Source organism: Ceratotherium simum, chromosome 30 (genome assembly GCF_057802395.1).
Source record: "Ceratotherium simum simum isolate JZ-2026a chromosome 30, ASM5780239v1, whole genome shotgun sequence".
In the NCBI taxonomy this organism is placed as follows: domain Eukaryota; kingdom Metazoa; phylum Chordata; class Mammalia; order Perissodactyla; family Rhinocerotidae; genus Ceratotherium; species Ceratotherium simum.
The window spans coordinates 6,128,185-6,146,675 of record NC_141929.1 but is presented as its reverse complement, the minus strand read 5'-3'; the positions used below and the strand labels follow the sequence as shown (position 1 = coordinate 6,146,675).

Genomic DNA, 18,491 nt, shown 5'->3' with positions numbered 1-18,491 from the left:
TTTTACACAGGCAACCTCACTTTGCGTGCCATTCCCCATATAAAACCACCTGCACTCGTGATTCCCGAGGTAAGACACAGGCTGCATGCCCAGCTCAGGGAAGATTTGGGACCAGGGCCTGAAAGTTCTTGTTGGATCCTAACATCGTCTGTGTGTGAAACCAGCCCATTTAACTGTGGCAAGACCAGGGACCCTACTCTTCTGAGGGAACTCTCTTGAGGAGATGCATTTGAGCCTAATCTCACTGGTCTAGAGACATTGGAACATGTGAAAATCTGGTCTCTTGTACGCAGATGTTCACAGGAGCATTATGCACAACAGACAAAAAGTGGAAACCACCCAAATGTCTATCGGCTCGTGATGGATAAACACAACATGGTCTATCCATACCATGGAATATTATTCAGCCATTAAAAGGAATGAAGCAGTGATTCATGCTACCACATGGATGAACCTCAAAACGTTATGCTGAGTGAAAGAAGTCAGACATGAAAGGCCACATATTGTATGATTCCATTTATATGAAATGTCCAGAAAACACAAATCTATAGAGACAAAAAGTAGGTTAGTGGTTGTCTTGGGCTGGAAGTAGGTACAAAGAGTTAGTATTAATGGGTCCCAGATTTCTTTTTGGCATGATGGAAATGTTCTAAAATTAGATAGTAGTGATGGTTGCACAACTCTGTAAATTTACTAAATATCACTTCATTGTAAAAATATATAAATAAAAGAGTGAGAAAAAAGAAGTAAAGTGAAATTGGAAAAAAATATTTTTAAATCCCTGTATAACCTTTAAGCTGACATTTCCATTTCTGACTAGTAATCATGGTAATTGTAAAGAAAATTAAAAAGAGAAAAGTATTCTTTTAATGTTAATTACGTGGAGAGATAATCACTATTTAGGTCTTGGTATTTCTTTCCTAATCTTTTTGTAATCATATATATTTTTAAATTAGGATCACATTATGTTTTTAGTTGTGTCTCTTACTGATAAGATAAAGCTTATATAAATACATACATACATACATATATATGGCTTCTGAATAATGGAACCTATCAGAAAAATCTCAGTGCTTCTGACTAAGTGGAACTCCTGTTTGGTCAGGATTGTGAATAAAATGAAATTCCTATGATTTAAAAAAGAAAAAAAAAAAGAAACCGTGGCCCAGTTTCTCATCACATCCACACTCACAGCGTCAGAGCAGTGCCAGGAGACCCATGGGTGACACACGTTTCTTTGGGTACCAGGTTTAGCTCCACAGACCTTCCACAAAAAGCAAGACACTGTTGGTCATTTAAGTAAAGAAAGCTTGGAAGATTGTTTTTTACCCTTTCTACCCATGCTTGATGCCAACCGCAAGCACTAAAATACTAAATCTTTGAGCTCCACGGTCTGGCTCAGATGGTAGGTTGCATTACAATCTCCGATCATTCCACTCACTTTCTGGAACGCCCGGAGAGCGCACGGCAACACCCAGTCGTCAGGCCACAGCTCTCAAACAAACAGGTGATGCACCAAGTCTTAGCCTTGGACAAGTGACTTAATCTTTCTGAGCCCCAGCTTCCTCTTCTGGAAAACGAGGAGAAACTGGGAAGTAGGACCCCAGACGCTCCAAGCAGCAACCTCTCTGGTTTGCTTGGACTTTTCCTCCTCTGAATAACAGCAGGCGGTCAGTTTCTCTACATAAATCCTCACTGTTCCTTGGTTACCTGATCCTGCTTCTCTCAGGAAATGCACAGCTCTGCCCCCACTAAACCTAGAGCACAAAAGTACAAGTGTGAAACATGGACCAACCAGAAGGAGGGTTTAACCAGGCTGGCGACAGTATGGATCAGAGCAGGCCTGGTGCCCAGCACAGACTGCCAACTCGGCCACCTCACGGGCAGTTATCACCACTCAAAGTGAAGAAATACAAGTCAAATTATCTGGGTTCGAAATCAAGCTGTGGGATCAGTTTGGTCCTGTCTTGGTCACACAATGTGCTGAGGTATTACAAGCTGTCAGTGCTGACTGGGACTGAACAGCCAGAAATGGTAGAAAGCAGTGGTCTGTGCGGACGAGCCCAGCAGGGTGCCAATTCCATGAAGTCACAGCACCTCTGAGGTCCTAAAGTCACAATCCTCTAGATGGAACAGACTCAGTCATTCAGATCCACAGGAAAGAAAGTGGTGACCATTTCCCCCAGGTCTTGCCATTGTTTGGCAGCATGAGAGTTAGAAGCAAAATGAATGACCCACCGAGATTTGAAAGCTGGAGGGAGGGAGAGATGGGGAGTTGTTGTTTAACTGGGACAGAGTTTCAGCTGGGGAGGATGAAAAAGTTCTGGAGATGGATGGGGTGATGGTTGCACAGCAACACGAATGTACTTAATGCCATGAACTGTACACTTAAAAGGGGTTAAAATGGTAAATGTTATGTATATTTTACCACAATAAAAAAAAAGTAATTCATAAGAAAGAAGATATTAAAAATAATGATATTAATAACCCCAAATCATGGCTTAGGGATATTAATTTGCTTTCATGGTTGAAATGAGAGCCTGTAAGACTCAAACTCCATAGAAAAGTTCTGACACAGAAGGTAAAGGTTGACACTGGCTCTAGAGGACGCCTGAGACTCATCAAGTTGATTTGAGCCTGTCCTAAATCTCTCTGGGCCTCAGCCTCACACCCCTAAAGCAAAGGTGCCCCAGACCAGCTGCTCTGAACTTGCACGGAGCCCACGGCTGCACTTCCGGAGCCTGCGGACCCATCCGTGTGAATGTAGGTGCACTTCCCTGGAGGCAGGGCCGTGACCTTCACCTGATTCCCAAAGGGGAACCCACCTCCCGGTCAATTTAAGACCTGCTGACAGGAACGGTTCATCTCTCAGGGGCCCTTCTATCTCCCAACATTACAAAGACAGAAGCCCCTGCAGACACAGGCAATCCCCCCACACGTTCGGAGGCTGGACTTCCTCTGGTCCTTCAAGCGGCTACTCTGAGAACACGACCCGTGGGCTTCCTCCGAAGGAGCTGCAAGGAAGGGGAAGTACGGTTCTAGCTCCATATCCCGGGTATTTTGCCCAAATTGAGGCTTTTTCCCTATTGAAATAGAAAATCCCTGAAGGAGGATGCAGTCCCAACCAGGCCTCAGTTCTGATGTCTGATGGTGCAGTTGTTCCTTGGAGGCTGGGGATTGCTGACGCAAAGGGGAAGAGCAGGGGTGAGGGATTTTTGCTAAATACAAGGAAATCCCTCGAAGCCCCAATATTTCCTGGGCCCCCAGAACTATTGGAGCCAAACGCCTTGTGAAGAATTATTACATTTTGAATTACATCTGAATTCTGGGTGGTGAAGTTCTCCAGCCTGTGCATCTAAACTCGGAAAGGCTCTTTCCCCCAGGATTTTGAGAATCCAGTCTTTACCTTATCAACCAAAAAAAAACCTCATTTTACTCAACCTCAGGAAAAAACATCACCAGGCTGCCTGGGAATAACACATGGGCAATTGAAGACAGTAGAATAATTAAGTTCACCAAAGGCCGATTCTTACGGCCATATTTCAAATACTTATAATGCCGTCTCATCCATTCTACCAAATGACTTTACTTCACAATGTATTCAGAGTGAAAAAATATAATGGATTCCTCTGAGATGTTCAATTAGTTCGATAAAAAGAGAAAAATAATTTTTCAATAGAGAAATTCAACCAAATTACTAAAGCTGACAGTGAAAAACCAACTTCAAAGTAATTATGCATTTCCTCTGAGTTCTCGCTCTATCAAAAGTTGATGATATGCCACCATTAGAAATAGCCATCCTTCTGATGATTAATTACATTTGTGTTCCTATTTTAGCAGATACTTCTTTGAATGTTTACTCTGGAACTGTCTTTGGGTGTTGATATGTTGAAATTTCCACCAGTCTCACTAAACAGTATCTGTTCTCACGGCTTCCTGACTCTCTGCTCAACTTCCTGCAAGCTGGGTTCTTCCTCGTTAGTGGAAACCGCTCCCACGGAAGTCACCAGTAACATTCTCCTTGCAAAACCCATTGCTTCTCTTTATTCCCTGCCCTTTTAGGCGTGATGACACATTTGACTGTTGATTTTCCAATTCATCTCCCCTATGTCTTCTGCAAACTATCATCTGCTCTTCAAACTTTGGGGTTTCCTAGGCCTCCACCCCTCTGTGGTTCTGCACTTTCTCCTTGGGTAACCTAATTTGCTAGAAAGGTTTCAAAAGCATCTATGTTGACAACTCCCCAGTCGCTAGCTCAGCCCTGGCATTTCTCCTAAGCACTGTGCACTTCTGCACAGGTGCACTGAATTTGAGGGGCTATTAGCACAATCAAAGCTGAACTCGTTGTCTTTCCACCCCCCACTGCCTTCTGCTTTTCTTCTGGCAGCCTCCTCTAAAGGCCTGATCTTCAAGACGAGACATTTCTTTCCTGTTCAGACTGCCCACATCATGACTCAATCTATGCTGGTCTCCTTGCCTCCAACATCCGACATCTCCTGTCAATACCGTTGTGTGTTTCTAAATATAATTCAGATCAGATTGTTCCACTGCCTTTCTGAAAAACCTCTGGTGGCTTTGTGCAGTCCGTAGAATCACTACAAGCAACTCGTCGTGATAGTCAAGGCCCCCAGGCCCTACCCGATACCTCCAGCCTCACCACCTTGCCATCCTTCTGTGCCCCCTGCAGTAGGCAACAGCCCCGTGATGTTGCACTGATGACTTTACACGTATCCATGTGGGCCAGGAGGGAAGGCTTGAGCCCCAGCCTACCTGAGTCTTGGCAGAACGTCTCGTGATCCTTCCAGAACTGTGGGCAGGGGAGGCTTGTGAGGAGCTGCTGCAGTGCCCATGTCTCCTGGGAGGCTGTCACAAGACAGTTTCTCATTGCCTTCCAGGTTCTTATGAGGGCTGAGGCTTCCTGCCTGCCCCTCTTGGGGTGCAGCTGCAGGCTATGAAACTGCCAAGAAGCAACAGGGTGTCCCTTCATTTGTGTTGCAGTCACCTGGCCCCTTTTGTTTTGGTGTCACCTGCCCAAGAGCCACCTTTGCCTATTCATCATTTCACTGTCTATATAAGTAATAAATTACCTGAATCTAACAAGGACTCGTTTCTTTACCAACAGAACCTGTCAGGCCTTGCCTTGCTCTCAACACCTGTGCTCTGAGCTCAGCTATCCACCACCCTTCCAACCCCACGTGATTTGTACCTTAGCTTTAAACTCCATGCACATTTCAAAAAATAAACATAGTTGAGATAAAACAAAGTTAAGCTTAGAAATCTGGTTAAGTGCAAAGGATAGGAAAAGTGAAATGGAGCCAGACATTAGGTTGAACTAGAGCATAAAGTTGGAGAACTGTAATTTTAAAAGCACATTCCTTTGTGGAATAAGGCATATCCGTGCACTTACTATTTGTGGCCTGACTTTTCTCACAGAAAATTAGAAACTATTAATGAAGGGTTTGTCCCAAGAGCAAATCTCTAACGCATAGATGATTAAAAGTGAATTTAGAGAAAGGTAAATAAAGTCACGCAGACTCTTATTAAGATTAAACACTTTAAGTGAAAGACATTATTGCATAGGTGATTATAAGAGCTTCTTAAAATAATATTCCCTAAAATGGAAAACATTTCAGGAAGTCACTGAAATACTGAAAAAGCAAGGCTTTAAAAACGAGGCCCATGTCTGTCAGTAGTCATGCTGCAGTGGCAGCTCACGTAGAAGAACTAGAAGGACCTGCAACTAGAGTATACAACTGTGTACTGAGGCTTGGGGAGTAAATAAATAGATAAATAAATAAATAGATAAATAAATAAATAAATATTTTTTGTTAATGAGGCCCAAAGATTATATTATGATTGCTTCAGCTGCCCTAGTAGCCAGCTAGTGATTCTGTTTCTCATAAGTAACCCGCCTTTCTAAATCTGTCCTGTGCTGCCAGGCCAGCTGGACAGGCCCTCAGTGGCACCATCAGCCATGCCAGACCCTTTTTCACTGGCAAAAGAAAACCCTGGATTAGAGCTTTCTCTCTTCAATCAACTACCCAGGCAGTGAGGGCTTTTCCATATAAAACATCATCTTCTCTCATGCAATCTCCATCCTCCCTATACCACCAACATATATGAATACTTGGATTTTCAGATAAAAGGTTTAATTTGGTAAGCAAGGAAAAGTCCTATTTGTTATCTCCATTCTTTGAGTAACTTTCAATGTGTTAGTATGACTTGTATATTAGGGAGCTTAGCATTCTAAAGGTAAAAACTGAAGAACTTAAATCAAGTCTTATATATGATAAAAGGCCTTGTAAACCACTAAACTTTATACAACTATGTAAGCTATTACTATTAGTCCCGTTTGAAACCACTGTTAATAATAATAACGGTGCCTGGCACATTGGGAAAGAGAACTATGGCAAATCATTCTGGCATTATACCAGCTGGTGCTAACATCTTCCTTTTCCCCGCAGGCAACCCTCCTGCTACTGGTACAGGAACTCTGCTGATCACCCTGGAAGACGTGAACGACAACGCTCCCTTCATTTACCCCACAGTCGCTGAAGTCTGTGATGATGCCAAGAACCTCAGTGTAGTCATTTTGGGAGCATCAGATAAGGATCTTCACCCAAATACAGATCCTTTCAAATTTGAAATCCATAAACAAACCGTTCCTGATAAAGTCTGGAAGATCTCCAAGATCAACAGTAAGTCCGGCTAAACATTCTACAGTTACTCTTCTGGCTTTGAAGCCTAGATTCCCTGGCTTGGTTTCTTTTCCCAAACTTTTCCTCCTCCTACTCTCTCATGTATTTCCACATGGTTTATTTCAAGTTATTCACACAGACAATTTTCCCACCAGCAAATGAATACAATTCGTGAGCATACTGAACATCAGTTCCTTATAAATGCAAACGTGAAAGTTCTCTCTTTTGCGTCCTTTCTTATCTTTTCTCTACTGTACACCGTATACTCTACACCCTATACTGTACACTGTCTACTGTACACCATATATTCTACACACTGTACTGTATGCTCTAGACTGTACACTGTATATTCTACACCCTATACTGTACACTCTCTACCGTGTACCATATCCTCTACTCCCTATGCTGTACACTCCCTACTGTACACTGTATACTCTACACTCTATAATGTACGCTCTGTACTGTACACTGTATACTCTACACCTTGTACTGTACACTCTTTGTACACCCACACAGTCTTCAGCCTTCAAAAGCTGGGGGTCTCTGCTTCTCCCTATGTATATCTTGGTTCAGCTGGCTCTCCTCTCTCAGATAACTGTTTACATTAACTTTCACCAGCACTTTGGAGAGACTTTCCATGGTGTGCTATCTTTCATAACAGACTAAAGAAGAGAGAAGCACTAGTACAAGAATCTTTTGAAAGTCTTCACCTCTAATCCTCCGTCTTCCATTTTATGCTGCAGACCTCCTCAGAATTGACTTAGTCTTTATAATGACCTTGTCTTTTCTTTCAAATCCTTGGCTTTTACTTTCGACTTTGATATCGTCTTCTATCCATTCTGTCCTTCATTTATGAAACTTGCAAGCAATGTCCCTTTCTACCAGTCTTTCCGTCTGGGCAGGTAGAATTCAAAACTTGGCCCAACATTGATCATCTGCCATTTTAAACTGAAACAGGTATGTATCGAATTATGAATTCTCCCTATATCCACCTTCCTCCCCATAGAAATGTGAGCTTGCAACTAAGTCCACTTTGCCTTATACTAAAGCCAAAAACCAGAACTCACACATTAGACCTACACTCTGTCATCAATAATGAACTTATCCTGTGACTGACCCCGTCAGGGTTCTCTCTTCTTACATCACAGGTAGAATTTTTGAGAGGGAGAGGGAATTACCCATTTCATTAAGTTTTGAAAATGTATTGTACAATTGTGCATAAAATTTTCTATTAAAAAATCTCATATGTATTGTTATGATCTTATCTCATATCTCATTTTATTAGTGCCTTTCCCTTGTTATTGATTCTATTTGCCTGTTTGTCTATTTTATTGCTTTTTAAAGAATGAATTCTGTTACACTGATTATTTTTAATTAAAACAGCCCTTCTCTTGTTTGAGGGGTTAGTGTTTTATTTGCTAGTTTTTGTGGCTGTAGCTGATTTGAATAATCATCACAAGTTCTTTCCAGCTGAAACTTGCTCATTCAAGAGTTTGTCCTCTACTTGAGGGAAATGGGAGGATGTTCCTTGAATTAATCTGCCATTTCACTGGGGTAATTATCTACATCAGTTATTTCTGCTGCTGTCACTTTCTGGTTAGGATAATACTTCATCTGTTTTTCTTTTCATATCATCACACTCTTTTTCCCTCCTTGTTTTATTTAATAGATAAGATGCCTTCTAAATTCTTTTCCTTGCCCCCAATTTTTTCCTGAATACTTAGCATTGTTTATACCTAGAAAGCAGCAGATAAAAAAAAAATCTCTAGTCATCTGAGTGACTGGAAAGAGAATAGTCTGCAGCTAAAAACAGTGGCCAGGTGGGGTGGCCACTTGTGAGCGCTCCCAGTGCTGGGTAACGGCAGATATTCCCACCAAACGTGGGCATGAAATCCAATCTCCAGGCTGTGGGTTGTGCTGTGGATTCTCACCCAAATCCAGGGATATGGGCCGAGGACTGATGGAGACGTAGACTGTAGAACCCATCTGCATGGCAACACGCAGGGTCTGGCCCACATTTATAGGGAGAGGATTTTTTTTTTTTTTTGTCCAAGAATTTGTTTTGATTATTTGAATTTGGATTCTTATCTAAAAATGTTCTGAGCTGATAATCTCTTTTTTGTCTTTTTTTCCAGCTTTATTGAAGTGTAAATGACAAATTAAAAAATGTGTATATTTATAATATGCAATGTGATGACTTGAGAGTGTATTTTTACATTATTTTTTCTAGATGTTGAATGTGATCTTTGTGAAGATGGCTTTATTGGTATAATAAATTTGCAGAGAGGAGTTCTTGGTACTCAGTCATCTTCACAAAAATGGGGTCCCTTGAAACTGATTATAGTAGCACTGAGCCATAGAACTCCTTAATGATGGAAACATTCTACGTGGCACTGTGCAGTATGGTAGCCACCTGGACGCTGGAAATGTGGCTAGTGCAGCTGAGGAACTGAATTTGTATTTTTATTTGATGTTAATGAATTTAAATTTAAACACTCCTATAGTTATAAACTAAAACGCCATGCCTGTTTTGTGTGGGTTTAATCGTCAAAGCCTCACTCTTCTATTTGAAAAGGTCTAACACTGTCTCATGAAGAGCCTCCTTGTCTTCATAGATACGCATGCCATGGTGAGCCTTCTTCAAAATCTGAACAAAGCAAACTACCACCTGCCCATTATGGTGACAGATTCAGGGAAACCACCCATGACGAACATCACAGACCTCAGGGTACAAGTGTGTTCCTGCAAGAACTCCAAAGTGGACTGCAATGCAGCAGAGGCCCTGCACTTCAGCATGACCTCAGTCCTGCTCATCTCTCTCTTCAGTTTAGCCTGTAAGTTGGCCTAACTCCAGTGCGTGCACAAGTATGAGAACGTAACTTCACGGAAGCCACTTTTTTCATATATCTTTCCAAAATAATTGATCTCAGAGGAAACTTTCCGTTTAGTTTGTGTCTATAATAGATAGTATTACAGGTAAAAGTGCTCCAGCTAATGTTTAAAGGGATCTTAACATCCCTGTGCCAATCAATGTAAGGAACTGTGCAAAGGCACTCGTGTCCTACAGACCAGGTGATGAGAACACTTCCTGCAGATGCCGCTGAACTTGAGCTAACAAAAATGCACCCAAATTAGTTAACTGGTCTACTAGGGCCCTATTGCTCTCTGCCTTGTGCAGAATAATCTTTGAAAGGTTAGAGTAGATACTATACCTTTTTAAGAACAATCATGAGAATTCATGGATGGAGGTTGGGCCATAGGAAAAGAGATAAACACATAATTCACACATTTTTTTCACTGATAGTAATGACTATAAAACAATGAAGCATTATCTTAAACAAGTGAATTATTATGCTGTGTAATATAGATATGAGCATAAAATGAATAGATATGTGTACCAAATATTTCCTACTTAGAGAATACTAGTCCAGTTTTAACCTCAGCAGTTATTCATATGTAGGTAATACAATTTAAAAGCCTTTTGGGCCTTGGTATTTATATTTTGAGAAAGTTATTAGTGTGATTGTGAATTAGGAAGTTGAAAAATAAATAACGATCAGAAAAAAAGAACAGAAGTTATTACATCCTCGTGACAGTGGTAAGTGGGGTCAACAGGAAATCACACATCTCAACATCGGACGTTTATATGTGTAAAGCTCTGTGCTGGGCCAGCGTCCTGTGGGTAGAGCTAAGGAGCAGAAGACCTTACAGTGCCTCATTGGATGATTGGATGGTTGGATGGATGGATGGATGGATGGACAGATGGATGGATGGAAATATATATTCCTCTCTCTCATTCTTGTATTATTTGCTTCTTCCTTTTTTACTTTCTTCTTCCTTCCTTTTCTTCAAGAAATAAAATATTATAAGTAAAGGTGAAATCCCCTATGTTCATCTCCTTGGTTTCATTTCCTGTTCTCTCTCCCCAGAGACACTCGCTCTCATGAGTTAGAGTGTGTCCAGATGTTGTTTTATACTTTCACAACGCACACACACACACCCAGTATCGTTCTATTTTGTGCAGTTTGTAAAACTCCATGTGATTTGTATTATATTGAGCATGAGGTCCTGCAACTTGCTTTTCTTCCTCTCCACATTACATTTCCAAGATTCATCTGTGTTGTTCTAGTTCGGGGGCCAGCAAACTTCTCCTGTAAATGGCCAGGAAGCAAATATTTTGGGCTCTGTGGCCCACGTCAGGTCTCCGTCACATACTATTGTTTAGTGCTTTTTTGTTTCTGTCTTTTGTTTTTTACCACTTTTTAAAAGTGTGAAAACCATTCTTAGCTCAAGAGCCATATAAGCACACTATGGCCCACCAACCAGTGCACCCCTGTGCTAGTTCATTCATTTTAACTGCTAGAGAGTATGAACATGAGGCAGGGTATTCCTCTATTTACAGATGCATTAGGATGATTTACGATGTCTTGCTATGACCAACTCTATTGCAGTAAACATCTGGAATCTGTTTTCCACCAGCTTCTCAAGTGAGCACTAGACAGATGGTGAGCCCAGCATTGGGTCTGGGTTCTAGGAGCAATTGGAACTCACAAAGTTTAGATAAACTAGAGGGCCGTACTTCCTGTGTGACTGTCAAGAAATAAAAATGCTGTGTGTGCGTATGTCCAACCATGCATGTGTTATGTGTGCACATGTGTTGCATGCGTTGTGTGTGCGTGCACAAACTTGTGTGTGCATGTGTGTGTGTGCACAAGTGTGCGTACTCAGAGAGAGAGAAGATAATTGAGTGGCCACTCACACATCGCCCTGGATAAACCCAACTACACAACATCAAAGTCTGACTCTGGATGACATTCCTTTGAAGAATCAGGGCACTGCAGGACGCTGCCCACCTATCAGCTACTCTAGATGCCCGTGAGACTTCCTACCGCTGCCTGTTGAAATACAGATTCCCAGGCCCATCCAACCTGTGGAACCAACACCCCAGGTGACAGTGGCCTCCAGCACACAGATCCAGTGTTTTTATATTTTTACACAATATTTTATATAATAATACACACGTCTGCTACTACCAGTCCATATATTAAATATTAGTAAGACAATCTGTTTGTTTAGATTAAAAGGAATACAAATAGGTGTGGCAGTATTCCCTTCTCACCAACAAGGGGTTTTCTTGTGCCCCCTACTGTGAGACCCAGGGCCTACAGATATCAATAATGTGCAGGTTCCGGAAGATGGACCACTTCTCCTCTCTCTCAGCAGAGCTCTTGGATCACAGTTAGTCCACGGCAGAATTGTCTGCTGACGCCTAAAGAACTCGTGTTCGCTTTATACTCAAAATTGCTTCATTGAGAAAAGATGGATGCACATATTCATGTCTGAGATATCAGATGTGCTTTTTGTTCTCACCTAAATGGAAGGCCGTCAATCTGGCACCACACAGTTATCCCGCCGTAGGTAAGGGCACCTGTAGGGAAAGCCACAATCATCCTCAAAAAGGAGCTCTGAATCTCCCCACACAGGCGGAAAGGTACTTGGTTGACCCTCCAATGTTGTGCACCACAAGACAGGTAGTTTCAGCCAAAAAAACAGTTAAGAACAGGTGTTACCACTCACCTGTTTGACTTCAAAAACAACCTCAGTCTGGCTCTATATAAAAGGCATAAGATTATTTAATATTGTTCATTTGAACATTAAGATGCCTGACAAATATAATGATTCTTGTTTTGTTATATACCCAGCCCAAGATGTTCTCCCTAACAAAAGAGGGCTGTATCTAACAAGACATGTGAGAAACTAGGTTGGAGCTGGCGGGAATAAGTAACCATGGGTCTCCTACAGCTCAGGCACTCTCTCACAAGAGCAGAGTCAAAGTGCAGACCCATCTGTACCGCTACTAACATGACATTGACAAGAGACTGCGCAGAAACGGGCCTAAACCATCAAGTAAGGTTGGGGCGGGGTTGTCTACAAGCACTGAAACTAGATTATAAAGTGCAAGGGTTTAACTTGCATAACTTCTCTACTCAGCCATACGTCTTGAAAGAATTTTGGGATCTGGTAGGATCTGTTTGCTGTTTCTTTAAATCAGGAGTTGGCAAACTACAGTCCAAGGGCCAAATGCGGCCCACTTCCTGTGTTTGTAAATAAAGTTTTATTGGAACACAGCCATGTCTGTTCATTTACGTATTGTCTGCGGCTGCTTTCTGCTACAACAGCAGAGTTGAGTAGTGGCCAGGAGACCGTATGGCCTGCAAAGGCAGAAATATTTACTATCTGGCCCTTTACAAAAAAAGTGTGACAATGCCTTCTTTAAAGCATTTTTCATAAAACTGCAGTGATCACGTCACACAACATGGGAAGAAAAAATGGGCTTTTCTCCTCCCCTTAAATAATATTCAGATCCACGTAGACTAGCATTAACCAAACATTCTGATGTTCCACGGTTTTTCTCTCTATTTTCTTCCTGGCCTCATGATTTTATCCCACTTTATAGATGAGAAAACTGATGTTCAGAAAGGTCCCAGGTGAGCAAGCAGTAAGGCCAGCGTTCACCATTAGACAGCCTCCCTTATGGAAGAAGACAATAAAAACATTGCAGTTTATTAAGATACTGTAGATGGCTTTATTGCAACTGAGAATTGAACTGAGAGATCTGCACGTCCTTCTTTGACATCTAAAAATAAAGGAAATAGGGCCGGCCCGGTGGCTTAGCGGTTAAGTGTACGCGCTCCGCTGCTGGCGGCCCGGGTTTGGATCCCGGGCGTGCACCGACGCACCGCTTCTCCGGCCATGCTGGGGCCACGTCCCACATGCAGCAACTGGAGGGATGTGCAGCTATGACATGCAACTATCTGCTGTGGCTTTGGGGGAAAAAATAAATAAATAAAATCTTTAAAAATAAAGGAAATAAAACTAATGACATTGAAAGTAATAAAAAATGTAAAGGAAATTATTTTTAGTGCCAATTTTGTTGTTTAAATTACATGTTGATGACATTGAGATGCATAATTCTACTCTTAGGACCCTCCCAATGAAGTGAGCTGGCGTCTCCATTAGGCTGTGTCTGTGGGTTTTTTTGTAGGGCTCTGTGTGATGTGACACAGGCAAGTTTGAGGAAGACTATTGTCCTGAAATCTTTCTGAACATTGTTTTAGGCTGAATTAATCAACAATAGCAAGAATATAAAAGGACAGATCAGGTGAACCATATTAACGAGTACCAAAACTAAATGTCTCTACATTGGGAAGAAGGGAGCATTGAATTGTAACCTCCATCACAACAAAGAATTTTAAAGAGGTGACTGAAATGAGCAAAAAACAGCCACTGAAAATACTTTTAATTCTAATGCTTTTTATTAAGGTGTTATTTGCATTCCAAAATTCAGCCATTTTAAATGTACAGTTTGATAAATGTTGGTAACTGTGCACAATTGTGTAGCCACGCCACAATCAGATACAGTTTCCTTGTACGCCTTTGCTATTGATCTCCTCCCCACAATCCAGACCTCCATTAATCTGCCTTCTCTGTTTCTTGCCTTTTACTTTCTTGCCTTTTCTAGAATTTTCTATAAATGGAATCATACAGTCCATGTCGTTAAGTGTATCAATATTGTATTCCTTTTTATTGTGAAATGTGTTATGGGCAGAGACAGGGCCTGGAGAAGCACCAGACCCGGGTACAGCAGGCTGTCCTCTGCCTGCAGATGGCCCCAAGTCATGCTTTGCAGAGGAGCTGTGATCCCTTAAGTTGTACAACTTCATGGACCATGATAGTTGACCTCTGAGGGCTTTCTATGTGCCATACACATGCCAAGCTAAGAGCTTTACATAAATTACATAGACTATCTTGTGTAATCAACCCAACAGCCCTAGGAGGCAGGATCGTTTACGTTATAGTCTAACTCGACTTATACAGAGATTGGAGACTTTCTAATTTAGTGGGTTTTATTCAGCCAAAAATTTTTTCTATTTTTCTCCATGACCAAAATTATTATTTTAAGTCATTGGTACCACACTGGAAAATATTTTTAAATAAAATTAGTAATGCCATTTAGTATGTTCGTCTCAAGTCTTTCTTCAAATATGGGTGAATCTGAGGGATACAATTTACTGCAGCCCAAGTAACCAGAGTTTAAGGCAGTGCTAGGAAGAGCCATGAGATATTCAACAGAAAAAAAAAAATTAAATGAGTTGAGAAGACTTCTAGCCATAACGGCATTCACTTGTCAAACAATATAAAGGTTCCTGGGTGTAGAAGAAAACAACCACAAATTGCACCTGAATTGGCGTATTAATTTCCATGGCCCTTTCTGTTAAAATGGCTTTTACCTTTAACCTTCTTGATATCATCTTGTCTATACTTGAGTCACATTACAAAAACTTTGTATCTGGAACTTAGAGAAGCTGCTTTAAATTTTCCAGATAAATGACAGGTTTAACCTCTAAAAGCAATGGGCTGCTGAGTAGGTGGGCGAGCTGTACACACCGATCCAGCCCTCAACAGGCTTTACATGAAAAGGCCCAAGAGTTACAGAGTCACCCGTGATATTCTAGTCATCAGTTCACTCCAGAATGAACTGCGCTTACATTATGGGTTGACCTTTACACATTTTCATTTCTCTGATTGTAACATGAGTTTTGGTGGTACCATTTCCCTCTACAAATCCAAGATGTAATAATAATTAAGCAAAAATGGCAGAGAACCAAGCTATTTCCGTGCATACTGTTATCAGGCAAAGTGGAAGACCCCTGGCTGGTGTCAGCTTTAGCTGCAGTTTGGGCGACCTCAGTAACCTTTGACAAGACGGTTCAGGCCATGAAGATGGAGGAAGCAGCCACGAGCCAAATATAGGCAGCTGGAAGCTGGAAAAGGCAAGGAAGCGGCTTCTCTCCGAGAGCCTCCAAAAGGAACACAGCTCTGCCCTGCCCACACCTTGATTTTAGCCCCATAAGACTCATTTTAGACTTCTGACCTCCAGAACTGTAAGAGATTAAATCTGTGATGTTTTAAGCCATTAAGTGTGTGGTCATTTGTTATGCAGCCATAGGAAGCTCATATGCCATATCTGAAGAATCGCCAATAGCTATCTTGCTCTCCTCTGTAACCGAAAAAGTATCTGGGATGCTCATCTATCTCTAAGCTACCAAGCCAACTTGTTCATAAAATAGCCCAGCACTGGGCCAATGTGCAAGAGACAGGGCTCAATGGTAGCAGAGGTAATAGCTGCTGGTGGTCTGAGATGAGATGTTTGGCATTAGCATTTTCAAAGCGGTCCAGCCTTTTAAGACATACAGCAGCGGAACTATTCATTCTCTCTTCAAATGTTGCACTTAAGAAAAAAAATATATTCCCCAAGGTAGTGCAGTGTTTATAAATGTGTTTATTACAGCCTGTCAGTCATTTATCTAGTATTTAGCTAAAATGTTTTGAATCGAGTTGTGATATTCCTTAACTTAACTCTGACTCTTTTCCATTCAGGTCTGTGAGAACTCCTGACGTCTGAAGCTTGACTACCAAGTTTCCATAGCAACAGGAAAAAGAAAAGAATCCAAATCTGAAGATTGCAGTTTACAGCTCTCGAACTTCACAACTAGGCCTCAATTGTTCAGATTGTCGTTTTCTTTGCAGTTTCACCTAGTCTGTACTTCACCATTTTGACAGCATCTTCCTTTCTCCTTTAATTAATGGAATCCTCTGACTTTTCCCTGAATGTTTTAAGATCATGGCATATAACTTGACCTTCCGGGAGCAGAAACAATGACTACTTTTTCTGATGTGTCGCCACGTTGCTAGTCAGCGCTCCACACATACAGCTTTGTCTGTGGGTTCGTATTTGTATATGTATGAGTATCTGTATGTGTATATACACAGTATTTATAGAAAGAGACTATAGGGAAGCCTAATTTTGATATGTCATTCTTCCTTGAGAGGTTACACAAAGAAGGGTTAGAAGCTATGGCAGCTGACCCCTCAGGGCCTCAGTATCAAGCTCAACACTAGCACAGCCCACAGAGCTGACACTTCACCATCCCGTTCAGTCCGAACACTGCCACGGCCAGCCAGCCAGGTCCACAGAGAGCGAGAGCAGAGATAGAAGTCCTTTCTCTTTAGTGTGAGAACTACAACCAATTTTCACTGCCATCTTAGCCATGATCCTGAGCAAAAGTGGTGAGGAGCAGAGCAGGAAAGTTGAGCATCAAATGCGGAGAAAAGGGCTGAAATATTCTTTCGTGGGCATCTATCCGCATTTGTATGTGTCCCGAATCCACAGTCCCATTGGTTCTCATGGGGACACAGATCATGGTAGAGAACCGCTCCCTCTCGGTGTATGCACAATTGCAAATGTCATCATGGAGGTGACTCATGCATATGAAGAGGTCAGCAGGTACCATGTGTATACACATATATGCCCACATGTATAGACACACATTTATGCACATACACACCGTTTGTTTCATATATACATGCATAAAATAGAGTAAATACAGGTAGTTTTAAAAGTACCCTTTTGTGTGAATTGACTACCGTTGTTTGCAAACCTGAAAATAAAAGATGTTCATTATGTATGAAAAGTAATTGATTTTTATTCTGTGAGCATGTAACAGTAAGAGGAAAGTTAGTGCTTGTACTAAGATTATCTTCTTGTTGATAAACTGTAAATGAACCATCAAAGCTCACACCAAATTTTTCTATCAGATAAAACTAGTGACAGCCTGTGGCTTTTTATTAGAGCTCGCCACGCACTAGGGTAAGGTAAGTGTCTTAGCATATTTTAATGCAGCTGCTTACTAAAAGTTTTAACCACACGCACACACATGCGCACACGCGCACACACGCTTTCTTATGCAATCTATGTTTGCACCTGTGCTTTTCAGTTTGCCTTCTGTAGGAAATAGAAGTCATATGTTGTCTTTATTGTAGTGAAATTATGCAGATAGAGTTCCATATATTGTATTTGTTTCAATAGTAAATCTTTTTGGAGCATATAGAATGCAGAGATTTTTTTTCCATTAAAATAAATGGGTATTGGTGGTTAAAACTGCTGGACAGTAGCTTTTCTCTGATTTCTATGTTGTGTCTAATGTTGCTGATGCTGGGTCTTGCCTTAATGCAAGTTCACATTTTTGATGGGCCATTTGGGGTCCCTGGTACATCTCTTGTTATGTGAGTGTCTATAAAGCTGGAAGCACCTGCTCACGGCTTGGGCAATGCACTCGTCTTATCCACCGTAATGAACAATTTGAGCATTTCACAACCGGCTGTGAAGATGACTGCATACTCAACGAGGAGAGAGTTAAGTGACTGCATTACGCATAGTCACAACCATCTGTCTACAGTCCCAAGACATGGGTATTTTTCTCTTGGATAAGTCTTGATACTCAATCAGGAGATCTCGCATCCGGAACATGACATGATGGTTCTCCATGAGTGCACGGAGTAGGCACAGGGACAGGGGGATCCGAGCCAGCACATTCACACTTTACGAAATTTCCCCTTCTGGCTTTATAGGACACAGCCTTGTGTCTCCCTGGTGGGCCTCGCTTCCCTCTTTCTGCAAGGCATGGGGAGAATACCCACCTCAGAACAAACCAAGGAGCATCTTCAGATGGCCAGATGGTCGGCAGCCTGCCCCATAGGCAAGCTAACTAACAATCAGAAAGCTCACCCTCCTTCATGAACCTGGGCAGAAATCCCTAGGCAGAAATACAGATGTCCAGTGACCCACTCACTCAAGTCAACAAGAGCAAGACTCCCCCTTATCTCCCAAGCCAGTAAACTCTCATGCACTTTGCCAATCCAGCTGGTAGCTTAACTTAGCTTAGAACACAG

The 18,491-nt window shown here is 41.7% G+C and overlaps 1 protein-coding gene across 1 annotated transcript in view; it reads left to right on the top strand.

The window, feature by feature from the left end:
* The window catches only part of CDH13 (cadherin 13), a 1,041,327-nt gene extending 1,023,648 nt beyond the window's left edge, over positions 1 to 17,679 (top strand). The window contains exons 12-14 of the mRNA XM_004437068.3: positions 6,465 to 6,698; positions 9,314 to 9,532; positions 16,140 to 17,679. Of these exons, the coding sequence (XP_004437125.1) occupies positions 6,465 to 6,698; positions 9,314 to 9,532; positions 16,140 to 16,147 (461 nt within the window). The 3' untranslated portion in view covers positions 16,148 to 17,679. The remainder of the gene's footprint in view (positions 1 to 6,464; positions 6,699 to 9,313; positions 9,533 to 16,139) is intronic.
* Positions 17,680 to 18,491: the final 812 nt, after the last annotated feature.